Below are 26,225 nucleotides of genomic sequence, written 5' to 3'. Positions count from 1 at the left end.
AGTGTGAGAATGAAGTGAGGGACTGAGAAGAGAGGGAGTGTGAGAATGAAGTAAGGGACTGAGAAGAGAGGGAGTGTGAGAATGAAGTGAGGAACTGAGAAGAGAGGGAGTGTGAGAATGAAGTAAGGGGCTGAGGAGAGAGGGAGTGTGAGAATGAAGTGAGGGACTGAGAAGAGAGAGAGCGTGAGAATGAAGTGAGGGACTGAGGAGAGAGCGAGAGTGTGAGAATGAAGTGAGGGACTGAGAAGAGAGAGAGCGTGAGAATGAAGTGAGGGACTGAGAAGAGAGGAAGTGTGAGAATGAAGTAAGGGGCTGAGGAGAGAGGGAGTGTGAGAATGAAGTGAGGGACTGAGGAGAGAGATGTCCTTCAGGGAAGGAAACTGACCTCCTGGCCTGGCCTGCACGTGACTCCTGACCCATTGCGATGTCATTGACTCTGAGCTGGCTGAGACAGCCATTTTGTTCAGGGGCCATTAGGGACAGGGACAACGCCAGTCCTCCCAATGACACCCAGACTCCATCAAATCATCGAAAGAAAACCCTGTTTAGGGGACTCTGTGCCCTTTAAAATCCAGTTAATAAATGTTAAATGGGGATACTGAGCCATGCTCATGGTGAATTTTATGAATTCTGAGGAAGGGTCACTGGACCTGAAGTGGTAACTCTGATTTCCTCTTCACAGGTGCTGCCAGGCCTCCTGAGCTTTTCCAGCAACTTTTGCTTTTGTGCCACGGACGATTCTGTTGTTTTCACTTATTTGTATTTTTACATAGTTCTGTGTATACTTTATGTGTAATAATCTGAAGGAGCATGAGATAAACACGTGTACAACCCTGCTGACTGTTAACAGCCCCAAAATGCTCACGAGGCCTTCCTAGGGCAAATGGAGAGGGGTAATAAACATGGTTTTGCCCTCATCCTAAGACGGGAACATTCCTGACTGCAGGATGGGAGGCATTTCAGTGGCTGCTCCAATCACCAGGAATGTGAGGATGGACATTCCCTTGATCGTCATTTTCATCATTTTGTGTCTCTCCTCAATGTAGTGATTTCTCGGAGGCCAGACTGGGAGATGGCGGTGCAAATAGAAATTGTACATTTGTATTTAATTGTCAGATATGACAAAGTGAAATGAGTAACTGCTCTATGTTGAACCAATGGGACAAGGGCAGAAGGAAAGGAGCACTGTCAGATTGACAGCGGATACAGGAACACTCAGCGCTGGCCTATAAAGGGGCGAGCTTTTCCATCTCTCACTCTGAGATATAATGTGTATCCATCTCAGGGAGCAGCTTTGAGAATCTTTTTCTAGTGGAACAGCAGTCAGGGGACTCCCCATCTAAATTATAACAGCATACAATACTGTTAGAACTTTCATTCCAGAACCCTTTCTCTGTGATTGTAAGCGGTAATAGTCAGCTACAAGTTTGCCTCCCACAGAGAGGTAGACCAGCTTCCACTGCGTCCCCATTCCTGTGCTCCACCCATTCACATCCTGATCTCAACAAAAAACAAGGAAAATTACAGCACAGGAACAGGCCCTTCGGCCCCCCCAAGCCTGTGCCGATCCAGATCCTCTCTCTAAACCTGTCACCTATTTTCCAAGGATCTGTATCCCTCTGCATCCTGCCCATTCATGTATCTGTCCAGATACATCTTAAATGACGCTATCGTGCCCACCTCTACAACCTCCGCCTCTAACATCTCTACTGTTTGCGCACTCTCTGAGAGAGCTCTCTGGGAGGGTATTCCAGATGGTCTAGGAGGGGCTTTAGTGAACTCTCTGGGATATATCCGTAGGCTGAATGGGAGGGTATTACAGACGGTCTGGGAGGGGCTTTAGTGAACTCTCTGGGATATATCTGTAGGTTGAATGGGAGGGTATTACAAACTGGATGGATTTTTTGGACGGTTTGGGAGATACTGAACTGAAAGATAATTGGGAGATTAGAAACCAGTGGTCGAATTAATCTTGAGTGTGTTTTTTTTTTAAATTAGCACGCTATGGACATCTTGGGATTTTCCACAGAAGAAAAATACAACTGCTACAAAATGGTGGGGGTGATCTTGCATTTTGGGAACATGAAGTTCAAACAGAAGGCAAGGGAGGAGCAAGCTGAAATAGACGGAACAGAAAGTGAGTAATTATTGATCAAGGTGAGAGCTCCTGCTTCGAAAGATTCTTTGATGGCAGTTTGGCAGCTCAGTAGAACACATAACAGCTCCAAGTGGCTGTGTTGGTCATCCATTAAACTGGGCTGGTCCATCATACAACCAGAACCTCAAACTAAACAACATTGGCTAAATAGCACGCAGCCGGAGAGCTCGTCAACACAGGAAACAGGAATCATTCATCTCCTTAACCATCAAGTGATGAGTTTTATTGAAACCCTCCTGTTGACTCATGTTCTTACTGATGGTCTTTGGAAGTCTGTTCCTCAAAAAGCATTCAAAGCTTGATCATTGATGATAAAATCCCTACAGTGTGGAAACAGCCCCTTTGGGCCAACAAGTCCACATCAACCCTATGAGCATCCCACCCAGACCCATCCCCCTGTAACCCACCGTGTCTGAACGCTATGGGCAATTTAGCATGGCCAATCCACCTAGCTGGCACATCTTTGGACTGTGGGAGGAAACCGGATCACCCGGAGAAAATCCACACAGACACGGAGAGAATGTATAAATTTATAAACAGACCAACACCCAAGAGTGGAATCGAACCCAGGTCCCTGGCGCTGTGAGGCTGCAGTGCTAACCACTGAGCCACCGTGCCGCCCAAAGGGTCTTGAATATTTTTGAGGCAGAGGTAGAGGGATTCTTGATAAGCAAGGGGGTGAAAGGTTATTGAGTTCTGAAGCAGAGCTCCAAACATTCCATCCGTTTCTCTCTCCAGTACTTTCTGATTTTGTAAAAGGTTATCAGGGTCGGGGGCATGAACGTGGGAATAATCACATCAGTCATTCCCCTCATTGAATGGTACGGCAAGCTCGAGGGGCCTATTCCTGCTCCCAATTTGTGTGGACTAACATTTGACTTGGAAATACATCGCCATTCCTTCACTGACGCTGGGTCAACATCCAGGAACTCCCCTTCCCAACGTTACAACTCAGGGACTACAATGGTCCAGCGAGGTAGCTCACCATGCCCATCCGCAGCCACAGTGATTGATAGGCAACAATTATAGATGCCACTCTTGCTGGTGATGCTCAGATTCCATCAATGAATGGTTCAGAGCAGAGTGGATGGTTGCCTTCGGGGAGCGGTCTGCAATTCCTGGATTCGGAATAAAACTTTTGCGCACCTAGAGGTTTGGCACAAACATTCACTATCATCACGCCCTTTGGTAACAGGTGCAGATAAAGCTGCCTGCTTACTGGGAATTCGCTCGACAGACCTGATCACCAGCCTGCTACACCCTCAGGTGAAGATCGGCAATGAGTGTGTGACCAAGGATCAGAATGTGGGACAGGTACGTAAAGCCGAAACCCTGTCAACCCTGGTTACATTCCAACTGGTGCCAACTATCCCTGCACCTCCTGCAGTGTCTCTGGGCCAAAATCCTGGAATTCCCTCCCTAATGGCATTGTGGGTCAGCAGGTGGACTGCAGCGATTCATAAAAGAAGCTCAGCGCCACCTTTTCAAGGGGCAATTTGAATAGAAATGGTTTAGAGGGATATGGGCCAAATGTTGGCAAATGGGGCTAGATTTACTTAAGATACATGGTTGGCATGGACAAGTGGGACCATGCTGTATATCTCTACATAACATTCTCAGCGTTTTTGTTTTAATCTGACACTATCCTTAATATCCCTGTGGAACCAGGAATAGATCTTTCTTGCTAGATAACAAAGAGTGGAGCTGGATGAACACAGCGGGCCAAGCAGCATCGTAGGAGCACAAAAGCTGACATTTTGGGCCTAGACCCCTCATCAGAGGGTGTTTATCCAGTTTCACACTTTGTTATCACGGATTGTCCAGCATCTGCAGTTCCCATTATCATAGATCTTTCTTGCTATGTTTTTGTTTGCTTAATAGAATGCATTTGTTCAAAAATGTTAAATGATTTCTTCGAATGTTTACTGACATTTTCTAACAATATTTACACCCTGTTACCCAATTAACCTTAACTAGGTCCCTACGTCTACAAAATTGACTGTGCCTAAATTTAAGATTTTGTTTTGGTATCATGCAAGATTGTATTCTGATTAGTTTGTTCAGCCAGAGGATCTGTATAAGATCGCTGATTAACCATGCCTCATTGCCCAATGCTAGATCGAAAATGCCTTGATCTCAAACTGTTTCAACAACATACTGGTCCAGGAACAGTCATAAAATCATTCTGCAGAGTCACCTTCCAGACAAAGAGTGCCACTTTGATTGGTTCAACCCATCTGTAGATTAAAGTGCCTCGTGGCTATCGCTAACAACAATCATTACATGCCACAATGAATACTTGCTTATGGGCACCTATGTCAATTTGTATTTCCAAATCTGCACGAAGCTTAAAGCCACCAAGAGATAGTAGGAACTGCAGATGCTGGAGAATCTGAGAAAACAAGGTGTGGAGCTGGATGAACACAGCAGGCCAAGCAGCATCAGAGGAGCAGGAAGGCTGGCGTTTCGGGTCGGGACCCTTCTTTAGAATTTTTCTGAGGCCAGCTTTCCTGCTCCTCTGATGCTGCTTAGTCTGCTGTGTTCATCCAGCTCCACCCTGGTTATCTCTTAAAGCCACCAATGCTTTTTAGACCTCCTCATTATACGTGGTTTATTCTTAGTCTAACAGAGTAGCTACTGGCAGGTGGCCCATAGTCTCCTTCTTCCCCTGATATTTCTCACCTCTTCCCAGTTGGATTCTACATCTTCCAATCCAAGATTGCTTCTTATCACAGGATCCTCAAGGTAATTGTTGGAGAATTACAGGGACTCAGGTTCCTCAGTTACAATCCCTTGGGTCCTCACACTAGCGTCACGTACCATTATACCCTCCTAATCCTGCTCGCAGGCCAAATTTGAATTCTCTCATCTGTTGGGTGTAACCACTTCCTGGAGTGAGGCAGCTAGATAACTTTGCCCCTCTCTGATTTGGCACAATGTCTGCAGCTCAGATTCCATTTGGTCCAACATTCCTCGAGTTGCAAAACTGTAGATGTATGCCCTTCAGATTGCAATGATGTCCAGCACCTCCCACCTGCTGTAGCAGCAACGCATCACCCATCCTACCTTTTACTAATTGCAGTAAAATTCCAGCTCTTTACACTTTATTGTAATTATTTATTAAACAAATAAAAGTCAATATCAACCCTATATTTGAGGTCTTTTTGAGAGAGGAGGCAAAATTGACTAGAAATCGACACAAACTCAAGCTCTGAGTTTTACTTTGAGGGACAGAAGCATTGACTGAAACTGCTCAGCAAATCGCTTGTTTGACTGCACAGTAGTTTGTGACAGCACTGGGGCACCGATCTCGCTGTGGATTTGTCTTTCCGCCCATGCCTTTTAACCTCTCCCACTCACCTCCTACTCTGGACGTGTTCACCTCTTGCAGTGAGCTTGATGTGAAGCACATCTGCGCCCCCTCCCCTACCAAATCTGGACCAAATCGCTGGATACCCTCACTAAGATGAACACCCCACGCACACTCCTCACTGGCTGATTTATCGGATCGACTCCACGTGGCTCTGACCTCTGTTGGGAGTCACGAGTGTGCCTCTGGGATTTTGTTTTTGTCTGGTGGCAGGTCCTTTACGCTGTAGGAGCTTTGGCGAAAGCCACGTACGACCGGATGTTCTCATGGTTGGTAACGCGGATAAACAAGACACTGGACACAAAGTTGGCGAGCAAATTCTTCATCGGAGTCCTGGACATTGCAGGGTTCGAGATTTTCCAAGTAATTCTGTCTTCGATTTTGTGTCCCGCACAAGAGTTCGCGGTGTGAGGGCTCATAGACAAAGGGGGTGACCTCAGTACAATGCTCGCTGTCCAGATTGTGCGCACTGTACTGAGGGGATCAGTGTTGGGACCCTCAGCTATTTCCGATCCATGTGAATGAGTGATGGGGTGAGGGGGTGGGGGTTGCGTTATTTCGGTCTGTTTAACGGGGGCTGCAAGTTGTGAGGGAGGATGCTAAGTTTGAGCAAAGGGACTGGGACAACCTAAGGTGGTGGGTGGAAAATGAGCAGGGTCGAGTCTGACGTGGAAGGATGTGAGGCAGGCAACGGAGAATTCTGTACGAGGGGGAAGAAAGAGACAGCAGGGAGGTGCAGAATGGAAGGGGGGGGTCAATGTCGGTTTGTCCGTGTTCCTGGAGACATCCAACCCTCCGTTAGACAAACGCTACTAACTGCACCCCCCACTGAGACTCCCCCCTCACTGGGACTCCCCCCTCCCCCCCTGGGGAGGCGGCTGTGTCCTGTGTTTGACCCAGGGAGGGGTCTGTGATCGCTGACCCAGAGCGGGGGCTGTGATCGCTGACCCAGGGAGGGGGCTGTGATCTCTGACCCAGGGAGGGGGCTGTGATCTCTGACCCAGGGGGGACTCTGATCTTTGACCTGGGGAGGGGTCTGTGATCTCTGACCTGGGGAGGGGTCTCTGATCTCTGACCCGGGGAGGGGTCTGTGATCTCTGACGTGGGGAGAGGGCGCTGATCTCTGACCCAGAGAGGGGGCTGTGATCTCTGATCTGGGGTGGGGTCTCTAATCTCTGACCTAGGGTGGGGGCCGTGATCTCTGACCCAGGGAGGAGGCCATGATCTCTGACCCGGGGAGAGGGCTGTGATCTCTGACCCAAGGAAGGGGCTCTGATCTCTGACCCAGGGTGGGGGCTGTGATCTCTGACCCAGGGAGGGGGCTCTAATCTCTGACTCAGGGAGGGGCCTATGATCTCTGACCCGGGGAGGGGGCTGTGATCTCTGACCCAGGGACGGGTCTCTAATCTCTGACCCGGGGAGAGGGCTGTGCACTCTGACCCGAAGAGGGGGCTCTCTCGGAAGTGGAGGTGGGTTAGTGGGTGTGGGTGCCGTGCTCTCTGTCTCTGAAGGTGGCCTGCGTGAGGTTCTCACTGACGACCCCATATCTCCCTGCAGCTGAACAGCTTCGAGCAGCTCTGCATTAACTTCACCAACGAGAAACTGCAGCAGTTCTTCAATCATCACATGTTCGTACTCGAACAGGAAGAATACAAGATGCAGGGCATCGAGTGGACCTTCGTTGACTTTGGCATGGATCTACAGGCCTGCATCGACCTGATTGAGAAGGTGTGTGCTTGGTGCTGGTCACAATGTGAAACCATTACCTGGATCTGGAACAGAGCAGAGAGCTCCATCTAGTCTGTCAGAGCCGGCATTTGTAGACCTGCTCACTGAGCCGGGGGTTTGGTCCCAAACATTTTGTCACCCTGTTAGGTAACATTGTCAGTGTGCCTCCAGTGAAGCGTCAATGTTCTGGCCCACTTAGTTATGCGTCTCGCTTTGCTGGGGTGCTCAGTATTACTTCTAGTTCTGTTTCTCAGTGGTTTGTACACAGGGTCTAATTCAATGTGTTTGTTGATGGAATTTCGGTTGGAATACCAGGCCTCCAGAAATTCCCGGGCGTGTCTCTGTTTGGCTTGTGCATTCCCAGTCGAATTTGTGTCCTTCATTGTCCATGTGTAATGAGACAAGTGAGAATTGTTTGTATTTCTTGGTGACCTGTTATTTTTTATTCGTTCGTGAGATGAGGGCGTCGCTGGCCAGGCAGCATTTATTGCCCATCCCTAGTTGCCCGGGGTGGGGGGGGAGCGGGGCTCAGAGTCAACCGCATTGCTGTCGGTCTGGAGTCACATGTAGGCCAGACCAGGTAAGGATGGCAGTTTCCTTCCCTGAAGGACATTAGTGAACCAGATGGGCTTTTCCCAACAATTGATTCACGATCATCATTAGATTCTTAATTCCAAATATTTCTGCAGGAAATGCTCCAGGATTTCTTGGATCCTGCTATGGTGGAATCGAACCTGGCTCCCCAGTGCGTCATCTTGGTCTCTGCATTAACAGTCCAGCAATAATGCCACTAGGCCATCGCCTCCCAATCTATCCGTATTGTCAGTTCTCTTCTAGTTTAGCTGATGTAGTGTTTCTCACAGTCCTAGCATGATAGTTTGTCTCTTACACTGGTTTTGCTGCTTTTGGGTATGGGATCCTTTACATTCATCAGGAGCTGTTGTAGCTGTAGCAGTCAGCATCTGAGCCAAAGGGATAAGACCCAATTCAGGAGTTGTCTGAAACTTAAACGCGTCTGAAATAAGTCCCCCGACACCAGCATCCTGTCATCCAGTCACCCTTTCGTTACAAGCAGAGAGCCAGCTCTTGGAGGGAGCAGAACCTCTGACACTCCTGTTTATATCTGTCAGCCAGGGCTCCGTCATTGGACCAGGATTAACAGCCCCAAACAGGGAGCTCCTGTTCTCGGAGGTCAAGCTGGCTGACCTCATTACAATCGCTATAACATGTCAGCTGGTTACCCACAATCCCACAGTATTCATGGGGTCAGGGTGGGGGTTGGGGGTGCGGTTAGGCAGATTATGTCTCTCAGGGAATTGAGCAAGTGTAGTTAGTGTTTGGAATGAAGGTAGTCATCTTGCACACAGCAAGATCCCGCAAACAGGCATGCGAATCTGATTGGATGATTGGATGTTTTTGGCGATCTTAGTTTGGCTGTAAGTGTTGGTCAGTACACTGAAGGCTAGCTCTCTCCTACAAGGCTAGCATTTGGAGTCTCACCTGTACAGCTAGAGTTCACTGCAATGACGCACTGGCGAAATTTGAGGGAAGAAATATCAAAGGTAGCCCCACGCTAAAATTAAAATTCAGAGCAGAAAATCAGAGAGGTTATGCACAAAAACATTTGGGTCTTTTTCTGAGTTTATTCACGAGCCACTGTCTGGGCCCAGCATTTATTGCCCATCGCTGGTTGCCCCCTTGAGAAGGTGGGGGTGAGCTGCCTTCATGAACCGCTGCAGCCCACCTGCTGACCCACAATGTCTTAGGGAGGGGCCTCCAGTGCTCCCACCCAGCAACAGTGGAAGAACAGCGATACACTTCCAAGTTAGGATGGTGTGTGCCTTGGAGGGGAACTTCCAGAGGCTGGCATTCCCATGTATCTGATGCATTCCTAGATGGAAGTGACCAGCTAATGCCCACTGCCTAACACTCTCTGGCTCCTGGATTCTGCTCAAGTTCTGGATACTTTCCAACCTGAACTACCCTGTGCACCTGGACATCGCCAGAACCTGCCAGTGTTCAGTCCTGGGTACATAGTCCTCACTGCACCCCATGTCCCAGTCCAGGCTCGACACTGCCACATGTTTACAGTCTATTCCATTCCTTCCCTTTCTGTTGAAATGTTGTAGCCGTTGGGAATCCTGTCGATCCTGGAGGAGGAGTGTATGTTCCCGAAGGCCACAGACATAACCTTCAATGCAAAGCTCCACAACAATCTCCTGGGAAAGTCACCGAACTTTCTGAAACCGAAGCCTGACAAGAAGAGAAAATATGAGTCACACTTTGAGATCTTGCACTATGCTGGCGTGGTGAGTAACCAGGAGGGAACGGTATCCCAGAGCTCCGTGTCTATTTCCAGGAGGGGAACGGTATCCCAGAGCTCCATGTCCCATTTCCAGGAGGGGAACGGTATCCCAGAGCTCCATGTCCCATTTCCAGGAGGGGAACGGTATCCCAGAGCTCCGTGTCCCATTTCCAGGAGGGGAATGGTATCCCAGAGCTCCGTGCCCCATTTCCAGGAGGGAACAGTATCCCAGAGCTCCGTGTCCCATTTCCAGGAGGGGAACGGTATCCCAGAGCTCCGTGTCCCATGTCCAGGAGGGGAACGGTATCCCAGAGCTCCATGTCCCATTTCCAGGAGGGGAATGGTATCCCAGAGCTCCATATCCCATTTCCAGGAGGGGAACGGTATCCCAGAGCTCTATGTCCCATTTGCAGGAGGGGAACAGTATCCCAGAGCTCCGTGTCCCATTTCCAGGAGGGATCGGTATCCCAGAGCTCCACTGACTGTGTGGAGTTTGCACATTCTCCCCGTGTCTGCGTGGGTTTCCTCTGGGTGCTCTGGTTTCTTCCCACAGTCCAAAGATGTGCAGGCTGTGTGGATTGGCCATGCTAAATTGCCCATAGTGTTCAGGGGTGTGTGGGTTATGAGGGGAATGGGTCTGGGTGGGATGCTCCAAGGGGCGATGTGGACTTGTTGCGCCGAAGGGCCTGTTTCCACACTGTAGGGAATTGAATCTAAACTCCAGGGAATAGCCTCTCATAAGACAATTCTCCAATTCAGCACAATGAATATTCCATGAACTACCTCCAATGAAATGATATCTTTCCTTAAATAAGGGATCAAAACTGCTCACAGGTACTCCACATATGGTCTCACCAGCACCTTGTACAATTGCAGTAAGACCTCCCTACTCTTACACTCCAAACCCCTTGAAATAAGGGCCTACACTCCATTTGCCTTCCTGATTCCCTGCTGCACGTCTGTACTAGCTTCCTGTGCTTTGTGTACACTTCCCTCAAGTCTGTATGTGTTGCAGCCTTTTTATCAACGTAAATAATAGTTATTTTGTTCTCCCACATCATTCTCGATTTGCCCACTTGTTGCCCACTTACATAACCCAACATTATCCCTCCATAAACTGTTTGTATCCCTCTCACAACTTCCTCCAAGTAGTAAACAGTTGTGGTCCTATCACCGATCTCTGTGGAACCCCACTCGGTCATGGGTCACCAACCTTACTCCGCATACTGCTTCCTGCCCATGGGCCAATTCTCTATCCATGCCAATGTACACCCACCTCTACCACTTCCGCTGGCAGCTCATTCCATATGAGCACCACCCTCTGTATGAAAAAGTTGCCCCCTCAGGCTCCCATTTATTCTTTCGCCTCTTACCTTAAACTGATGCCCTCTTGTCCTCGATTTCCCAACCCTGGGAAAAAGACTGAGTGCATTCACCCTATCCATGCCTCTTGCACACTTCTGTAAAATCCCCGTACACCCCCCTCTATGTCTCCTATGCTCAAACGAAATAACGCCCTGGCTTAGATCATAGAACATAGAACATAGAACATAGAACATAGAACAATACAGAGCAGCACAGGCCCTTCAGCCCTCGATGTTGTGCCGACCTGTGAACTAATCTAAGCCCCTCCCCCTACACTATCCCATCATCATCCATCTGCTTATCCAAGGACTGTTTAAATGCCCCTAATGTGGCTGAGTTTACTAGCTTGTCTCACATCTCCCTATAACTCAGTCCCTGGAGTCCTGACTTCATCTTTAGTGATGAGTTCTCTTAGAAAAGTGGGATAGAGATGTCACTGCCTGGGCCCAACATTTATTGCCGGTCCCTAATTGCCCCCTTGAGAAGGTGGGGGTGAGCTGCCTTCTTGAACCGCTGCAGTCCATGTGCTGTAGGTTGACTTACAATCCTCTTCGGGAGGGAAATCCGGGATTTTGACCCAGTGACGGTGCAGGAACGGCGACTTGTTTCCAAGTCAGGATGGGGAGTGGCTGGGAGGGGAACTTGTTTGGGGGTGGTGGTTGCAGATTGGCTGCTTGCACTGTACGAACCTGCAGCCCTTTCATATTTCTCTCGCGGAGTTAGGGCTCTTGCTCAGAAGAATGGCTGAGTGAGCCTTTGCCGTTTGGAACCTGTTTGGGAGGAAGAGGACTGTGTGTTGGTTGGTCAGAGAAACATGGTTGGCCTCTGCGATTAATCAATGCCCTCTCTCTCCTGTAGGTCCCCTACAACCTCCATGGCTGGCTGGACAAAAACAAAGACCCTTTAAATGAAACCGTGGTGGATCTATTCCAACAATCCTCGAATGAGTTAGTGGCTGTCCTGTACCAGGATTACGTCAGTGCATATACAGGTACGTAGAAACTTAATCCCCTCTCCCGTGGCTCACGTTAGGAGCATTCCACTGGCATCAGAAAGCATTTGCCCCAAACTAGCTGTGAATGACCAACCTGACCTACCGGCAGCGAGACATCTTCAAACTGATGGTTTGAAAACGCAAAACAAATATACCCTTTCCTCAGAAAAGGAAATATGTCGATGTACAAAACCCTGTGAATGATCGTAAATAGTGTTATAGATAGTCCAGTGTGGAAGCAGACCATTCAGCTCAAAGGGTCTCTGCGAGCATTTATTCTTCACACAATTCCCTGTTCATCCAAACTCCCCAAAGCAGATGAAAATGACATTGAAGCTGAAGCGAGAGAAAGGGTTATGGGAAAGTGAGGAAGGGTGGAGACGGTGCTGTATATCACTGGATAAGTTATTCAGAGACTCCCAGATTAATGGTCCAGGGACACAGTTCAAACCCCCTCACAGGCGGCACGGTGGCTCAATGGTTAGCACTGCAGCCTCACAGCGCCAGGGACCCAGGTTCGATTCCAGCCTCAGGTGACTGTCTGTGTGGAGTTTGCACATTCTCGCCGTGTCTGCGCGGGTTTCCTCCAGGTGCTCCGGTTTCCTCCCACGGTCCAAAGATGTGCAGGCTAGGTGGATTGGCCATGAGAGATGGGGATAGGGGATGGGTCTGGGTGGGATGCTCTTCAGAGGGTCAGTGTGGACTTAGTGGGCCAAATGGCCACACTGTAGGGATTCTATCACAGTAGCTAATGGAACTGGAAATCATTCAAAATAAAGTTAGTCTCAGTAACAGTGACCATTAATTGAGCTAAAAGCCAATCTGATTTGCTAATGTCTTTTTGGAAAGGAAATCAGCTGTGCTACATGTGACTCTAGACCTTTAAACTGCCCTCTGGAAGGTGCTGACAGGTCCTGCCAGCAATACCTGCATATCCTGAAAATGTAAAATTAAAAATTAATATTAGCAATTCACTTTGGAGAGGTGACTGTGTGCTCAAAGACTGGTGTGGCACAAACAGGTTTCAATTTCTGGGATACTAACACCAGGAAAAGTGAGCAACATGCTCTCAACTGGATCCCTGTTGGAACCCAGTGATAATGGGAACTGCAGATGCTGGAGAATCCAAGATAACAAAGTGTGAGGCTGGATGAACACAGCAGGCCAAGCAGCATCTCAGGAGCACAAAAGCTGACGTTTCGGGCCTAGACCCTTCATCAGACCTCAGATTCGGTTTTTGACTGCATACAACATTCATGACAAACTGATGAGTTGACAGTGCAAAGGCAAATAAACAGGTCCAATCTGATGTCTATCAGAAACATGGCTATGAGGTGGCCCAGGCCGGCACCTGAATAGCTAAGGAAATCCAGGAAGTTCAAGAATAGACGAAGGAGTTTTTCTGTTAATTAAAGACAACAATCAGTACAATAGAAAGAGTGGATCTCAGGGTCCACTTGTCATCCAATCAGGGTTCTCTTTCATACAGTATAATAGGCTGCTGGCCTTTATATTGGCATTTTTGCAAATGGCCCTGAGGAGTGGAAGACAAAAAGCTTCATCAAAATATTTTAGCGACAGTCAAGACCTTCATTTTTAGCATTAGTTTAGGTGAAGATAAGAAATCGTAAATGTAGCACACCACTCGTGAGAGAGGTAGAGCGACAAATGTGGGTCATTTTAATCTTGATGTTAATTGAATGGATCAGACTGGAAATGGGCTCATTGACTGAGTTGGCACTATCTCTTAGGCGTATTTTAGGGCCAACCATTGACGAAGCTATGCTCAATCTAGTAATGCGCAATAACATAGGATTGATTCATGATTTCACAACAAGGGCACCCTGAGGTAACAGCGATCATAATATCAGTGATAATAGGAACTGCAGATGCTGGAAAATCCAAGATAACAAAGTGTGGAGCTGGATGAACACAGCAGGCCAAGCAGCATCTCAGGAGCATAATATCAATGAGTTTTGAAGGAGAGAGGACTAGTGTTTCAAATGTAGATGGGGGCATGAGGAAAACAGTAAACTGGGGCACTAAAGTTAATGGAAAGTTCAGTAAGGCTACACTGACAGATACTGAAGGAGGTATTTTGGAAAATATCTTTCCAATAAGAAAGGAAGAATCCAGTAGAAGACCATTCCCAGTTGCAAATAAGGACATTAAAGATAGTATCAAACTGAAAGAAAATGTGTATAATTCTACAAAGATGAGCAGTGGGTCAGAAGTTTAGATAGAAAAGAAAGAGATACAAGAAATGAGCAGAAATGACAGAAGTTGGAGTAAGAGTGAAAGCTAGCTAGAAATATCCAAATGAACTGTAAGTGCTTCTGCATATGTTTGAAATTTATAAAAGTTAATGACCTCAGCTTTAGGCCTTCAGAGAGTGAGTCAGTGAAATTAATAATTGGAACTCGGGGAATGGCCGGTGAGTTTATTTTGAGTTTGTCTTCTCTACCGAAGATCCCAAAGTGAACTGTGAATGAGGATATGAAAGAATGTGGGGAGCCCGAAGCAATCATAGTCGCTGGGATAGGATACTGAGAAAAGTCTAGGAATTTCAGCCTGATGCATCCCCAGGTCCTAATGGGCTCCATTAGGTGTTAAAAGAAATGTCAATATACACATTGATTTTAATTTCACAAAATTCCTGAGATTCTGGAAAATATCCAATTGGATTAGAAAACATAACTCCTCTGCGAGGAAGGATGGAGGTGAAAAACTCAGGAAATTCTTGCTCTGGCAGTGTTGGATTCTACGTGATAAATGAATTTTGCTGCTTTTAACAATATTTATGTTTTTATGTGATCAGAGGGAGATAGGAAGGGACGGAGAGTACAGGCCTGAATTATGCAGCAATGGAAGGGCGAGGGATATAAGTACTGTAAAAGATTTAGTTTTTTGACTGTGTGTAACATTCATGATAAAACTGATGAGTTGACAGAGCAAATACAAAGTGGCCCAGATATTGATGAAATGAACATGGAACAGATAGAATTTTTGCAAGCGTTACCGGCCCTGATTTTGTCTGTAGTTCACATTTTGAAAACGGTGGAAATCTTCGTTTATTTATGAATATAGTTTATTCAGAACGTAAAAACTTAAGGACCAGGAGCAGGAGTAGGCCATTCAGCCCCTCGAGCCTGCCCTGCCATTTAATACAACCATGGCTGATCTCATCTCAGCCTCAACTCCATTCTCCTGCCCATTGCCCATAATCCTTCAACGCATTGCTGATTAAAAATCTTCCATTTACTCAATGTCCCAGCATCCAGGACACTCTGGGGGAGTGAATTCCACACACTCATGATCCTATGAGTATAATAATTTCTCTTCAGTTTTGTTTTAAATCTGCTACCCCTTATCCTAAAACGGCTACATCTCATTCGGCCCATGAGGGGAAACACCCTCATTACATCTGCTTTGAAAACTCTTTTAGCATCATATATTCCTCAATTAGACCTCCTCCCTTTCTTCTAAACTCCATAGAGTGTAGACCTAAACTGCTCAATCTGTCTTCATTGGACAGACTCCTCATCTCTGGAGTCTATCCAGTGAATCTTCTCCAAACTGCCCCAATCTACATCCCTCTTCAAGTAAGGAGATCACAAGTGTAAATGATACATAGACTCATAGAGCATGGAAACAGACCTATAGTCCAACCCATCTGCTCTGACTAGACATCCCAATCTGACATAGTCCCATTGGCCAGCATTTGGCCCATATCCCTCTAAACCTTTCCTATTCAAATACTCATCCAGATGCCTTTTAAATGTTGGAATTGTACCAGCCTCCACCACTTCCTCTGGCAGCTCATTCCATACACGCACCTCCCTCTGTGTGAAAAAGTTGCCCCTCAGGACCCTTGTAAATCATTCCCCTCTCACCTTAAACCTATGCCCCTCTAGTTTGGATTCCCCTACCCTGGGGAAAAGACCTTGTCTATTCACCCTATCCATGCCCCTCATGATTTTATAAACTCCTTTAAGGCCACCCTCAGCCTGTGATACTCCGCCCCAGTCCATTCAACCTCTCCCTGTAACTCAAATAGTCCAGCCCCAGCAGCGTCCTTGTAAATCTTTTCTGCACTGTTTCAAGTTTAACAACATCCTTTACATCGCAAGGAAACGGGAGCAGGGGCAAGCTGTATGCTAGAAGTGGCCTAACCAATGCCGTCTGCAGCTGCAAAATGACATTCCATCTCCTCGTGTCCATATTCAAACCAACAAAGGCAAATGTGCCAAACGCCTTCTTCACCATCCTGTCTACTTGCAACTCCACTTGCTAGGAACTATACACCTGCACCCCACGGTCTCTTTATTCGGTAGTACTTCCCAGAACCTTACTATTAAGTGTGTAAGTCCTGCCCCGGTTTGCCTTTGAAAAATGCAATGCCTCACAGTTATCTGAATTAAACTCCATCTGCCACTCCTCGGCCCATCGGCCCATCTGATCAACGTCCCGTTGCACTCTGAGATAATCTTCTTCACTGTCCACTATACCACCAATTTTGGTATCATCTACAAACTTACTAACCATTCCTCCTAGATTATTTATACAAATGACAAAAGGTAGAGGAACCAGAATGGAGGCTTGCAGAGCAATGCTGGTCACAGGCATCCAGTTCGAAGGGCAACCCTCGACCACCACCTTCTGTCTCCTAAATTCAAGCCAGTTATCTATCTAATTGGCTAGCTCTTCCTGAACTCCATGCAATCCAATGCGTTTCCAGTTGCGGCAATGCTTCGCTATTTTTATACTCTCTTCCTTTAGCAATAAATACCCAAAGTTCTATTTGTCTTCGTTATTAGCTCCTGTTAGTTTCCTGCGATTCATGAATGAGGACTCTCAGATCCCTCTGCACTAATGTACTCTCAAGTTTCTTGCCATTCAAGTAATAAGTTGCCTTTCTACTTATGACTATAATGGATCACCTCATGCCTATCTGTGCTAAACTGCCACACTTTGGTCCTTTCAGAACAGAAACAGCAAGGAGTGAAGACCAGGAGAAGGAAAGCTGCCTCGTTCCGCACTGTCTCACAGCTGCACAAAGTGAGTATTCAACAGAACAAAGACCAGCTCTGACATTATCACATCATTCCTTGTTTCTGCCCATCGTCACACTGCCCATCGTCACACTGCCCATCGTCACACTGCCCAGCAGCACACTACCCATCGTCACACTGCCCAGCAGCGCACTGCCTATCATCACACTACCCATCGTCACACTACCCATCGTCACACTGCCCATCATCACGCTGCCCATCGTCACACTGCCCATCGTCATACTGCCTATCATCACACTGCCCAGCAGCACACTGCCCATCGTCACACTGCCCATCATCACACTGCCCAGCAGCACACTGCCCATCGTCACACTGCCCATCATCACACTGCCCAGCAGCACACTGCCCATTGTCACACTGCCCATCGTCACACTGCCCATCGTCACACAGCCCAGCAGCGCATTGCCCATGATCATACTGCCCATCGTCACACTGCCCATCGTCACACTGCCCAGCAGCACACTGCCCATTGTCACACTGCCCATTGTCACACTGCCCATCGTCACACTGCCCATCATCACACTGCCCATCGTCACACTGCCCATCGTCACACTGCCCATCATCACACTGCCCATCGTCACACTGCCCATCGTCACACTGCCCATCGTCACACTACCCAGCAGCGCACTGCCCATCGTCACACTGCCCATCGTCACACTGCCCAGCAGCGCACTGCCCATCGTCACACTGCCCATCGTCACACTGTCCATCGTCACACTGCCCATCGTCACACTGCCCATCGTCACACTGTCCATCATCACACTGCCCATCGTCACACTGCCCAGCAGCACACTGTCCATCATCACACTGCCCATCATCACACTGCCCATCATCACACTGCTCATCATCACACTGCCCATCGTCACACTACCCATCATCACACTGCCCAGCAGCACACTGCCCAGCAGCGCACTGCCCAGCAGCGCACTGCCCATCATCACACTGCCCATCGTCACACTGCCCATCGTCACACTGCCCAGCAGCGCACTGGCAGTAACTTCTCACCCCCTTCCTCCAGTATCCTACATCTACCTATTGATTTCGCAGGATGTTATTCCACGTTTCGGGATGTGGTGCAGGTTGAAATGTCTTTGAGGTGTTTAATTTATGATGGATTTGTCCTTGTACTTTTAGGAAAACCTGAACAAACTGATGACAAATCTCCGTTCGACCCAGCCACACTTTGTCCGTTGCATCATTCCCAACGAGACCAAGACTCCAGGTATTGGGTTGGGAAGAAAATGGGAGAGGTGACGGGATGCTCCTACAGATCTAAAGGAAGACGGATGATTTTCATTATCAAAGCTTCAGAAATGAGCCCAGCCACAGTCACATGGACTGACTCTCATGGCCTCTATTTTGTTCAATGCAGCTCCTTTCCTTGATATCATTTGCCACTCCGCATGTTCGGAATCTATTCCCCAGAAACACTTTGGAAAGGAGTGAGTGAGGGTTGCACACCAGTGTGAGGCATAGGTCAGGAGTTATAGCTGTCAGATCACTGAGTCAGACATTTGTGGGTTCAAGTCCCACTTTGGACACTTACTGGAGGGGATGCTAGTGATTTTGTTACTGGGCTAGTAATCCTGACCTGGTAATGTACTCATTAGAAGAGTCAGGTGGTTGTTTTTGAGCGGCACAAACACAATAGACCGATAGATCTTTCCTTGTGCTGTAGATCTCTACGGCTGTTGAGTGAAAAATCTAGGTGGCCACTCCAATGCAACACCATCCTCCTTCCCCTTTCTTCTAGTTCCGTCCTACCCAAATTTGATCGTCTCTCCACCCGTGTGAGAAAACGTCGCCTGACAACACACCCCGCCCCACCCCAAGGGGCTGGCATGTACCTAGGTAACTCCTTCCCATTAACTAGTGAATTGGCATTAGTGGAGGAGGTGATGTTTTGTGTGGGGTGGCGGGGAGATGAGAGAGTAGTGTTTGGAGACAAACGTGTTGGAGATGCTTTTCCAAGAGGTAGTGGGATGTGGGTGGTGGACCGGGAACTCATTGCCCTGTGTTCCACATTGAAGGTGTCATCGAGCCCCATCTCGTGCTCCATCAGCTGCGGTGTAATGGTGTCCTGGAAGGAATTCGGATTTGCCGCATCGGTTTCCCGAACCGCATCTTCTACGGAGAATTCAAGCAGAGGTCAGCGGGTGAAGTTTGTCGAAATAATCCTCAGAGTTTTGTCTGATTTTTCTTCTTGAAGATGTGAATCCTCCTGGACTCCCTTGTCAAGATGGGCACAGCCTGAAAATGTGTGGAGACTGAGCTTCAATGAGGTTGTTGACTTGCTCGCTGAGCTGGCTTGCTCTCATTCAGACATTTCGTCACTATTATCAGTGAGGCCTCTGATGTTGTCTTATTCTGCTTGGAGTTTATGCTGCCCGGTCCGTTATGGTGAGGTGGGTCATTTCCAGTTTTGTTCTGTATAGGTTTGTATATGGGGTCCAACTGTATACATTTGTTGATTGTAGACACACACAGGAGTTCTCAGAGGAATGGTTCTCCACCCATAATGCAATCAACAAATAGAATTAGACCACATATACAAACCCAAACAGAACAAAACCGGAAATGACAGTACTCACTATAACAGACGGGGCAGTAGAAATTCCAAGCAGAGTGGAATAACATCACTCTCTCAGAAGCCTCACTGATGATGTTACCCAGCATAGTGACGAAACGTCTGAACAAGAACGAGCTAGCTCAGCGAGCAGGTCAACAACCTCACCCACAACCCGAGCTACAGATCTTTGCCAAAACTTTGAACTGAGCTTCATTCCCCCGAGTGGGAAAACTTGGGATCTTGGAAAACCATTCAGCCTCCATCTATTCTAATAGCTTGACCAAGGTGCATCTTAACTCTATTTTTTTCTGTTACAAGGCCCTTCCCTCACAAAGATCTACCAGTCCTAGGTTTGAAATTTTCAAGGGGCAATATTGGGATCATAATGGTATTTTCACGAGTAATCTAAATCCCAAACTAATGTTTTAGGGTCACAGGTTCAAATGCCAGGATGGTAGACTGTGAAATTTGCGTTAAATTGATAAAGAATTTAGCATCAAAAAGCTAGCCTAATGTTAACCATATAACCAATATTGATTATCATTGAAGATCCATCTGGTTCACTAATGTCCTTTAGGGAAGGAAAGTGCCATCCTTACCTGGTCTGGCCTACACATGACTCCAGACCCACAGCAATGTGGCTGACCCTCTGGGCAATTAGGGATGGGCAATAAATGCTGTCTGGTCATCGATGCCCACATTTTCATTAATGAACTTTTAAAATAATGGACCACCCCTCCCTTATTCACCATCTTCAGCACATTCTACAGGATCAGAGTATCCAACATCCACCAACCCCTTCCCCATGCCCCCCACTCCCACCATTTATATCAGGCAGGTCCTCCTGACATCATTACGCAGATGCTGGGCTGTAGTTTTAAGGAATTGCCCACTAAGGCAACGACAGACAAATGTTTAGACTCTTGGGAAATCAGGAGATGGAGGGAGGGTGAGGTCAGTGCCTGAGGTAAGCTGTGATCAGATGGGATGTTGGAGCTGGCACAGCTGGTTGTATGTGGTCCGTACCTGCCATTTCCGGTATTCCTGAGGGGCTGTGTTCTGAACCAAATGCTGTGCTCTGGATGGAGTCTGAGCAGAGCTCCATATGTCTGTATAAGATCTTCCATTTCCTGGTATTCCAGTCACACTAGATAGCTCTTCCAATTTTCTGTCCACCACCAAAACCGACCATTTTCCCAGCTCCGACTCCTGGGAATTCTGCCCTCACTGACTGGGACGTCCCAGAGTTTCAATCGTTCGCCGACCATCAAACCTCAATGCTCTTAGCCCGACCTGTAGACCCATGAACAGTGTCTAAGCCAACACTGAAAGCTCCTGAGCTCACTCTTCACCCAGAATTGAGAAAACCTTACGAAAAATCCCAGTCCAAAAGATCATTCTAGAAAACCTATGTGTCCATCAACGAGAGGGCAGAATTGGGAGAGGGTCTCAGTTTTCCCACTCTACCGGGGGTGGGGGGTGTCCCAATGTCACCTGGAGGTTTTCCTCACTCAACCTGTTTGTCAGGAATGTTTGAGATCTTGGCAAAGCTGCCTCTTCCCGACCATCACTCCCTATAGGGATTAGTGTCCATGCACACAGTGTAGGCCAAAGGAAGAGGATCTCTCCTCTGAAGGCCACAGAGAGAATGACTCAACCTTTTGTCACAGCTTCCTTTCTCCTTTCTCCAGGTACTAGCCCTCAGGTATGGATTGGCACATTCCCTGTGCCATTCCCTGCTATCCCCCGAAACCCATCTCTTCACGTTTACCAACCTGTGAATATGATTCTTACAGATACTGGATCTTGAACCCGAATGTCCTGCCAAAGGACACTTACGTGGACAGCAGGACAGCAGCAGAGGCGCTCCTGGCATCACTGGCCATCGATCGGAGTCAGTACCGTTTTGGGCACACCAAGGTAAGAAGAGAGCCTGGGTGTGTGTGGGTAGAGTGACAAAGATAGGCCAGGAAATACCACCGAAGGGATGGGGAACACTACCTTATCTCCCGCACAGAGGACCAACATGGAGTTCTCCAATTTCAAATAACCTTCCCACTCATCCCCCACCTCCCCTTCCAGCTCCAACCCTCTCCCTTCCATTCCACCTTCTGACCGTCACCTCCAGCCACCAACTGGATTCATCCCTCCCACTGACCAATCAGGTCATACCTTCCATCAGACACCACCATTTGGTCTCCACCCCTGTTCACCTCCCCCCTCACCTTATCAGCAGCTCCGCCTACCCCCACATCCAGCCCTGAAGAAGGGTAATTCCCGAAATGTTGACTGCTCCTTTCCTCCAGATACTGCCTGGCCTGCAGTGTTCACCCAGCCTCCCGTTTGCACATTTCCAGTTGGCCAAGTCGATCCCAAGATAACAAAGTGTGGAGCTGGATGAACACAGCAGGCCAAGCAGCATCTCAGGAGCACAAAAGCTGATGTTTCAGGCTGAGACCCTTCATCAGAAAGCTTTCCTGCTCCTATGATGCTGCTTGGCCTGCTGTGTTCAGCCAGCTCTACACCTTGTTATCTCGGATTCTCCAGCATCTGAAGTTCCTACTATCTCTGATACAATTTGGATCCCAGTCTGCTCTCTGTCTCATTCACTGGATCTGGGCATCCCTGGCTGGGCCAACATTTACTGCTCCGTCCCTAGTTGCCCCTTGAGAAGGTGGTGGTGAGCTGCCTTCTTGAACCGCTACAGTCCACCTGCCGTAAGTTGACCCACGAAGTCCTGAGAGAGGAAATTCCAGGATTTTGACCTAGGAACAGTGAAGGAACGGCGATATATTTCCAAGTCAGGATGGGGAGTGGTTTGGAGGGGAACTTGCAGGGGGTGGTGTCCCCATTATCCTCTCTCTGACGGCTGTGTGGGTCTAAGGAATGTTGGACCTCGTTCCCTCATACACAGAAATGGACCATTCTGCCCAACTAGTCCACGTGGCATTTATACTACTCGCTGAGCCTTCCCTCACATCTCCTTCTCTCGCTGTATCAGGATCAGTTTTGGTTCCTGTTCCCCTCTGTGTGGTAGTGACATTGGTGAGGATGTACTGCTCCAACAGTGTTCGCACTACAAGCTGAGTGAAGCAACTTTTGGAGCAAGTCAGTCAGGACCAGACAATAGACTTAAATTATCGGAATTGCTTACGCTTCCTAAGTTACCTGACCCCGTCTGTTAGCATCCAAGGATTAGAATGGAGCAGTTCCTTGCGGGTCAGGTTAAGAGTAATTCTGATGGAGTCTGAGGAAAATGTGGGCCAATGGCTGTGTCGAAATGGGAGTGAAAGGGGGGATGATGAAATAACCAAAGTGCAGCCCTCAATCTTTTGTAACTCCCTACCCAACAGGTGTTCTTCAGAGCTGGTCTGCTCGGTTTACTGGAAGAGATGAGAGACAAGAGGCTGGCCAAGGTTCTGACTCTGATGCAAGCCAAATGTCGGGGCATGTTAGCACGTTTGGAGTTTGCCAAGTTGGTGAAGTTAAGGTGAGAGATCGTATGTTTATCAGAGAATTCCTATAGTGGGGAAACAGGCCCTTCGGCCCAGCAAGTCCACACCAAACCTCAGAGCATCCCACCAGACCCATCCCCCTATAACCCACACACCCCCGAACACTACGGCCATTTTCCCACGGCCGATCCACCTACCCTGCACATCTTTGGACTGTGGGAGGAAACCGGAGCACCTGGAGGAAACCCACACAGACACGGGAAGAATGTGCAAACTCCGCACAGACAGTTGCCGAGGGTGTGATCGAACCTGGCTCCCTGGTGCTGTGAGGCTGCAGTGCTAACCGCTGAGCCACCATGCTGTTCCCTGAATGAGATAGAGAATGATTGGCAATCTATTCAGAGCCTATCGAAAGGCAGCTGGCACCTTTCAGCCAATCAGGGACAAGGCATTGAGAAACGGCACTGGGATCGTGGGAATCCCAGTATCAACGGGTTACCATGGCCTGACCGATTCCCGGATTCCCATTTGGTGAGGCGGTAAAGTCCTTAATAGTCCAAACAGAACAGGCAAAAATCTGGGCCATGCTCCGAGATTAGGCAGCTCTAATGAATTCGTACAAATCAGGCTCTTATATCTCTCAACGGGACCCCAATAGCCTGACAGGCAGAGAAACCGCAAGGATGCTGTAAACCAGGAGCAAGAACAGAAGTCGCTGGAAAAGCTCAGCAAGCCTGGCAGCATTTTGAGCTTGTCTGACCAGTTTCTGAACAATTGAGCTTTTCCAGCAATTTCCATTTCTGAGCCTGACAAGAATGGTGCTGGTGAGAGATAGCAGGTACTGCAGATGCTGGAGAATCTGAGATAACAAGGTGTAGAGCTGGATGAACACAGCAGGCCAAGCAGCATCAGAGGAGCAGGAAGACTGACGTTTCAGATCTAGACCCTTCTTCAGATTTCTGATGAAGGGTCTAGGCCCGAAACGTCAGCTTTAATGCTCCTCTAATGCTGCTTGGCCTGCTGTGTTCATCCAGCTCTGCACCTTGTTATCTAGGAATGGTGCTGGTGTCAAGTTGAGAAACATTCAGGAACAATCCCCTATCTAGCGATAACAAACTTTAGTATTCAGCCAGTCAAAACACTTGATAATGTAACAAACTGGTATTACAACTGATTGAAATGAATTAAAATTCTAACAGGGCTGGACAGACTTACTGCAGGAAGATGTGTCCTGGTGGGTGGGGAGTCTAGAACTGAGGGATACAGACTCAGGAAATGGGGTTGACCGTTTAGGACTGAGATGATGGAAAGATTTCATCACTCAGACTGTGGTGAACCTGTGCAATTTTCTCCCACAGAGTGCAGGGGTGGGCGAGGCGGTCAAGTTCCTGAATATATTTCAGAAAGGCGTGAATTTTTAGATTATAAAGGCCTCAAGGTGAGGACAGATGAAACAAGAATACCGCATTGAGATAGACAATTGGCCCAGATCATACTGAATGGTGGATCAGGCTCATAGGGCTGAATGGCCTCCTTCTGCTACAAGTTTCTGTGTACATCTCTCCTCACAACTACGATTCCCCACCTCCAACATCTCCAAACCAAAGAGTCACCATGATCCCTCAGGGTCTAAGGATATAGAGGAATAGGGACCAAGAAACGAACAAAGCGGAGGCTTGGAGACCGCTTTGCAGAACATCTCCGCTCAGTTCGCAATAAACAACTGCACCTCCCAGTCGCAAACCATTTCCACTCCCCCTCCCATTCCTCAGACGACATGTCCATCATGGGCCTCCTGCACTGCCACAATGATGCCACCCGAAGGTTGCAGGAACAGCAACTCATATTCCGCCTGGGAACCCTGCAGCCCAATGGTATCAATGTGGACTTCACCAGTTTCAAAATCTCCCCTTCCCCTACTGCATCCCTAAACCAGCCCAGTTCATCCCCTCCCCCCACTGCATCCCAAAACCAGCCCAGCCTGCCCCCGCCTCCCTAATCTGTCCTTGCTCTCACCTATCCCCTCCTCCCACCTCAAGCCCTATCCCCATTTCCTACCTACTAACCTCATCCCGCCCCCTTGAACTGTCCGTCCTCCCTGGATTGACCTATCCCCTCCCTACCTCCCCACCTACACTCACGTTTACTGGCCCCATCCCCACCTCTTTAACTTGCCTGTCTCCTCTCCACCTGTCTCATCCTCTATCCACCTTTGATCCGCCTCCCCCTGTCTCCCTATTTATTTCAGAACCCTCTCCCCATCCCCCTTTTCTGAAGAAGGGCCTAGGCCCGAAACATCAGCCTTCCTGCACCTCTGATGCTGCTTGGCCTGCTGTGTTCATCCCGCTCCACACCTTGTTATCTTCCACCCTGGGGACCCAGGTTCAAATCCCGACAGCAAACAGCGGAATTTGAATTCAATAAGTATTTGAAATTAAGAATCTAATGATGGCTGTGAACTGATTGTCGGGAAGAACCCATTTGGTTCACTAATGTCCTTCAGGGAAGGAAACTGCCATCCTTACCTGGTCTGGCCTACATGTGACTCCAGACCCACAGCGATGTGGTTGACTCTTAACAGCCCTCTGCCCAGTCAGTGATGCCCTCATCCTGTGAATGAATAAAGAAATGAGTGTTTTCCTGAAGATTGATAGCGGACTTACCCATGAGGGCAGACCGGACAAACTTCATCTATTTTCAGTTCAACATCAGAGGCTGAGGGGTGACTCGATAGACGTTTACAAAACTGAAAGGCATGGATACAATGGGTATTCTGAGTCTTTTGCCAAGCGTGGGAATGTTAATTATTAGGGGGCATAGGGGTGAGATGTGAGGAGCATGTTTTTTTACGCAGAAGGTGGTAAGTGCCTGGAATCTGCTACCATAGCAACATTTAAGAGGTATCTTGACCGATATACCAACAGGCATGGACTAGAGGGATACAGACAGTGTAGAGGCAGAAGGTTTTCAGGTGAGAAAGGCATCTTGTGTCGATGGGCCGAATGGTCTGCTCCTGCGGGGTACCGTTCTTCTGCTCTTTCACACCATCTTTACCTGCCTCCTCCCCAGTTTGGTCAGCCATTGCGACCTATTGTAGGCCATTCAGCCCTTTAAGGATGCTCTCTCAGGCAGCCAGATAGCAACTGATCTTTCTGTCAACTCCGTGAGAACTGTTTCAACATGGCTGCCGCTCATATGGGATTTTTCTC

At 48.2% G+C, this 26,225-nt stretch overlaps 1 protein-coding gene across 1 annotated transcript in view; it reads left to right on the top strand.

Annotated features, from left to right (window-relative positions):
• The window catches only part of LOC125462986 (myosin-7B-like), a 121,302-nt gene that overhangs the window by 35,255 nt on the left and 59,822 nt on the right, over nt 1–26,225 (top strand). The window contains exons 12-22 of the mRNA XM_059640477.1: nt 1,999–2,137; nt 3,354–3,472; nt 5,742–5,891; nt 7,086–7,256; nt 9,386–9,565; nt 11,785–11,917; nt 16,905–16,978; nt 18,127–18,214; nt 19,023–19,140; nt 21,358–21,481; nt 22,915–23,051. Coding sequence (XP_059496460.1) covers nt 1,999–2,137; nt 3,354–3,472; nt 5,742–5,891; nt 7,086–7,256; nt 9,386–9,565; nt 11,785–11,917; nt 16,905–16,978; nt 18,127–18,214; nt 19,023–19,140; nt 21,358–21,481; nt 22,915–23,051 — 1,433 coding nt within the window. The remainder of the gene's footprint in view (nt 1–1,998; nt 2,138–3,353; nt 3,473–5,741; nt 5,892–7,085; nt 7,257–9,385; nt 9,566–11,784; nt 11,918–16,904; nt 16,979–18,126; nt 18,215–19,022; nt 19,141–21,357; nt 21,482–22,914; nt 23,052–26,225) is intronic.

This window comes from Stegostoma tigrinum, chromosome 2, assembly GCF_030684315.1.
Source record: "Stegostoma tigrinum isolate sSteTig4 chromosome 2, sSteTig4.hap1, whole genome shotgun sequence".
In the NCBI taxonomy this organism is placed as follows: domain Eukaryota; kingdom Metazoa; phylum Chordata; class Chondrichthyes; order Orectolobiformes; family Stegostomatidae; genus Stegostoma; species Stegostoma tigrinum.
The sequence above is the reverse complement of the archived record's forward strand: the minus strand, read 5'-3'. Positions and strand labels throughout refer to the sequence as shown.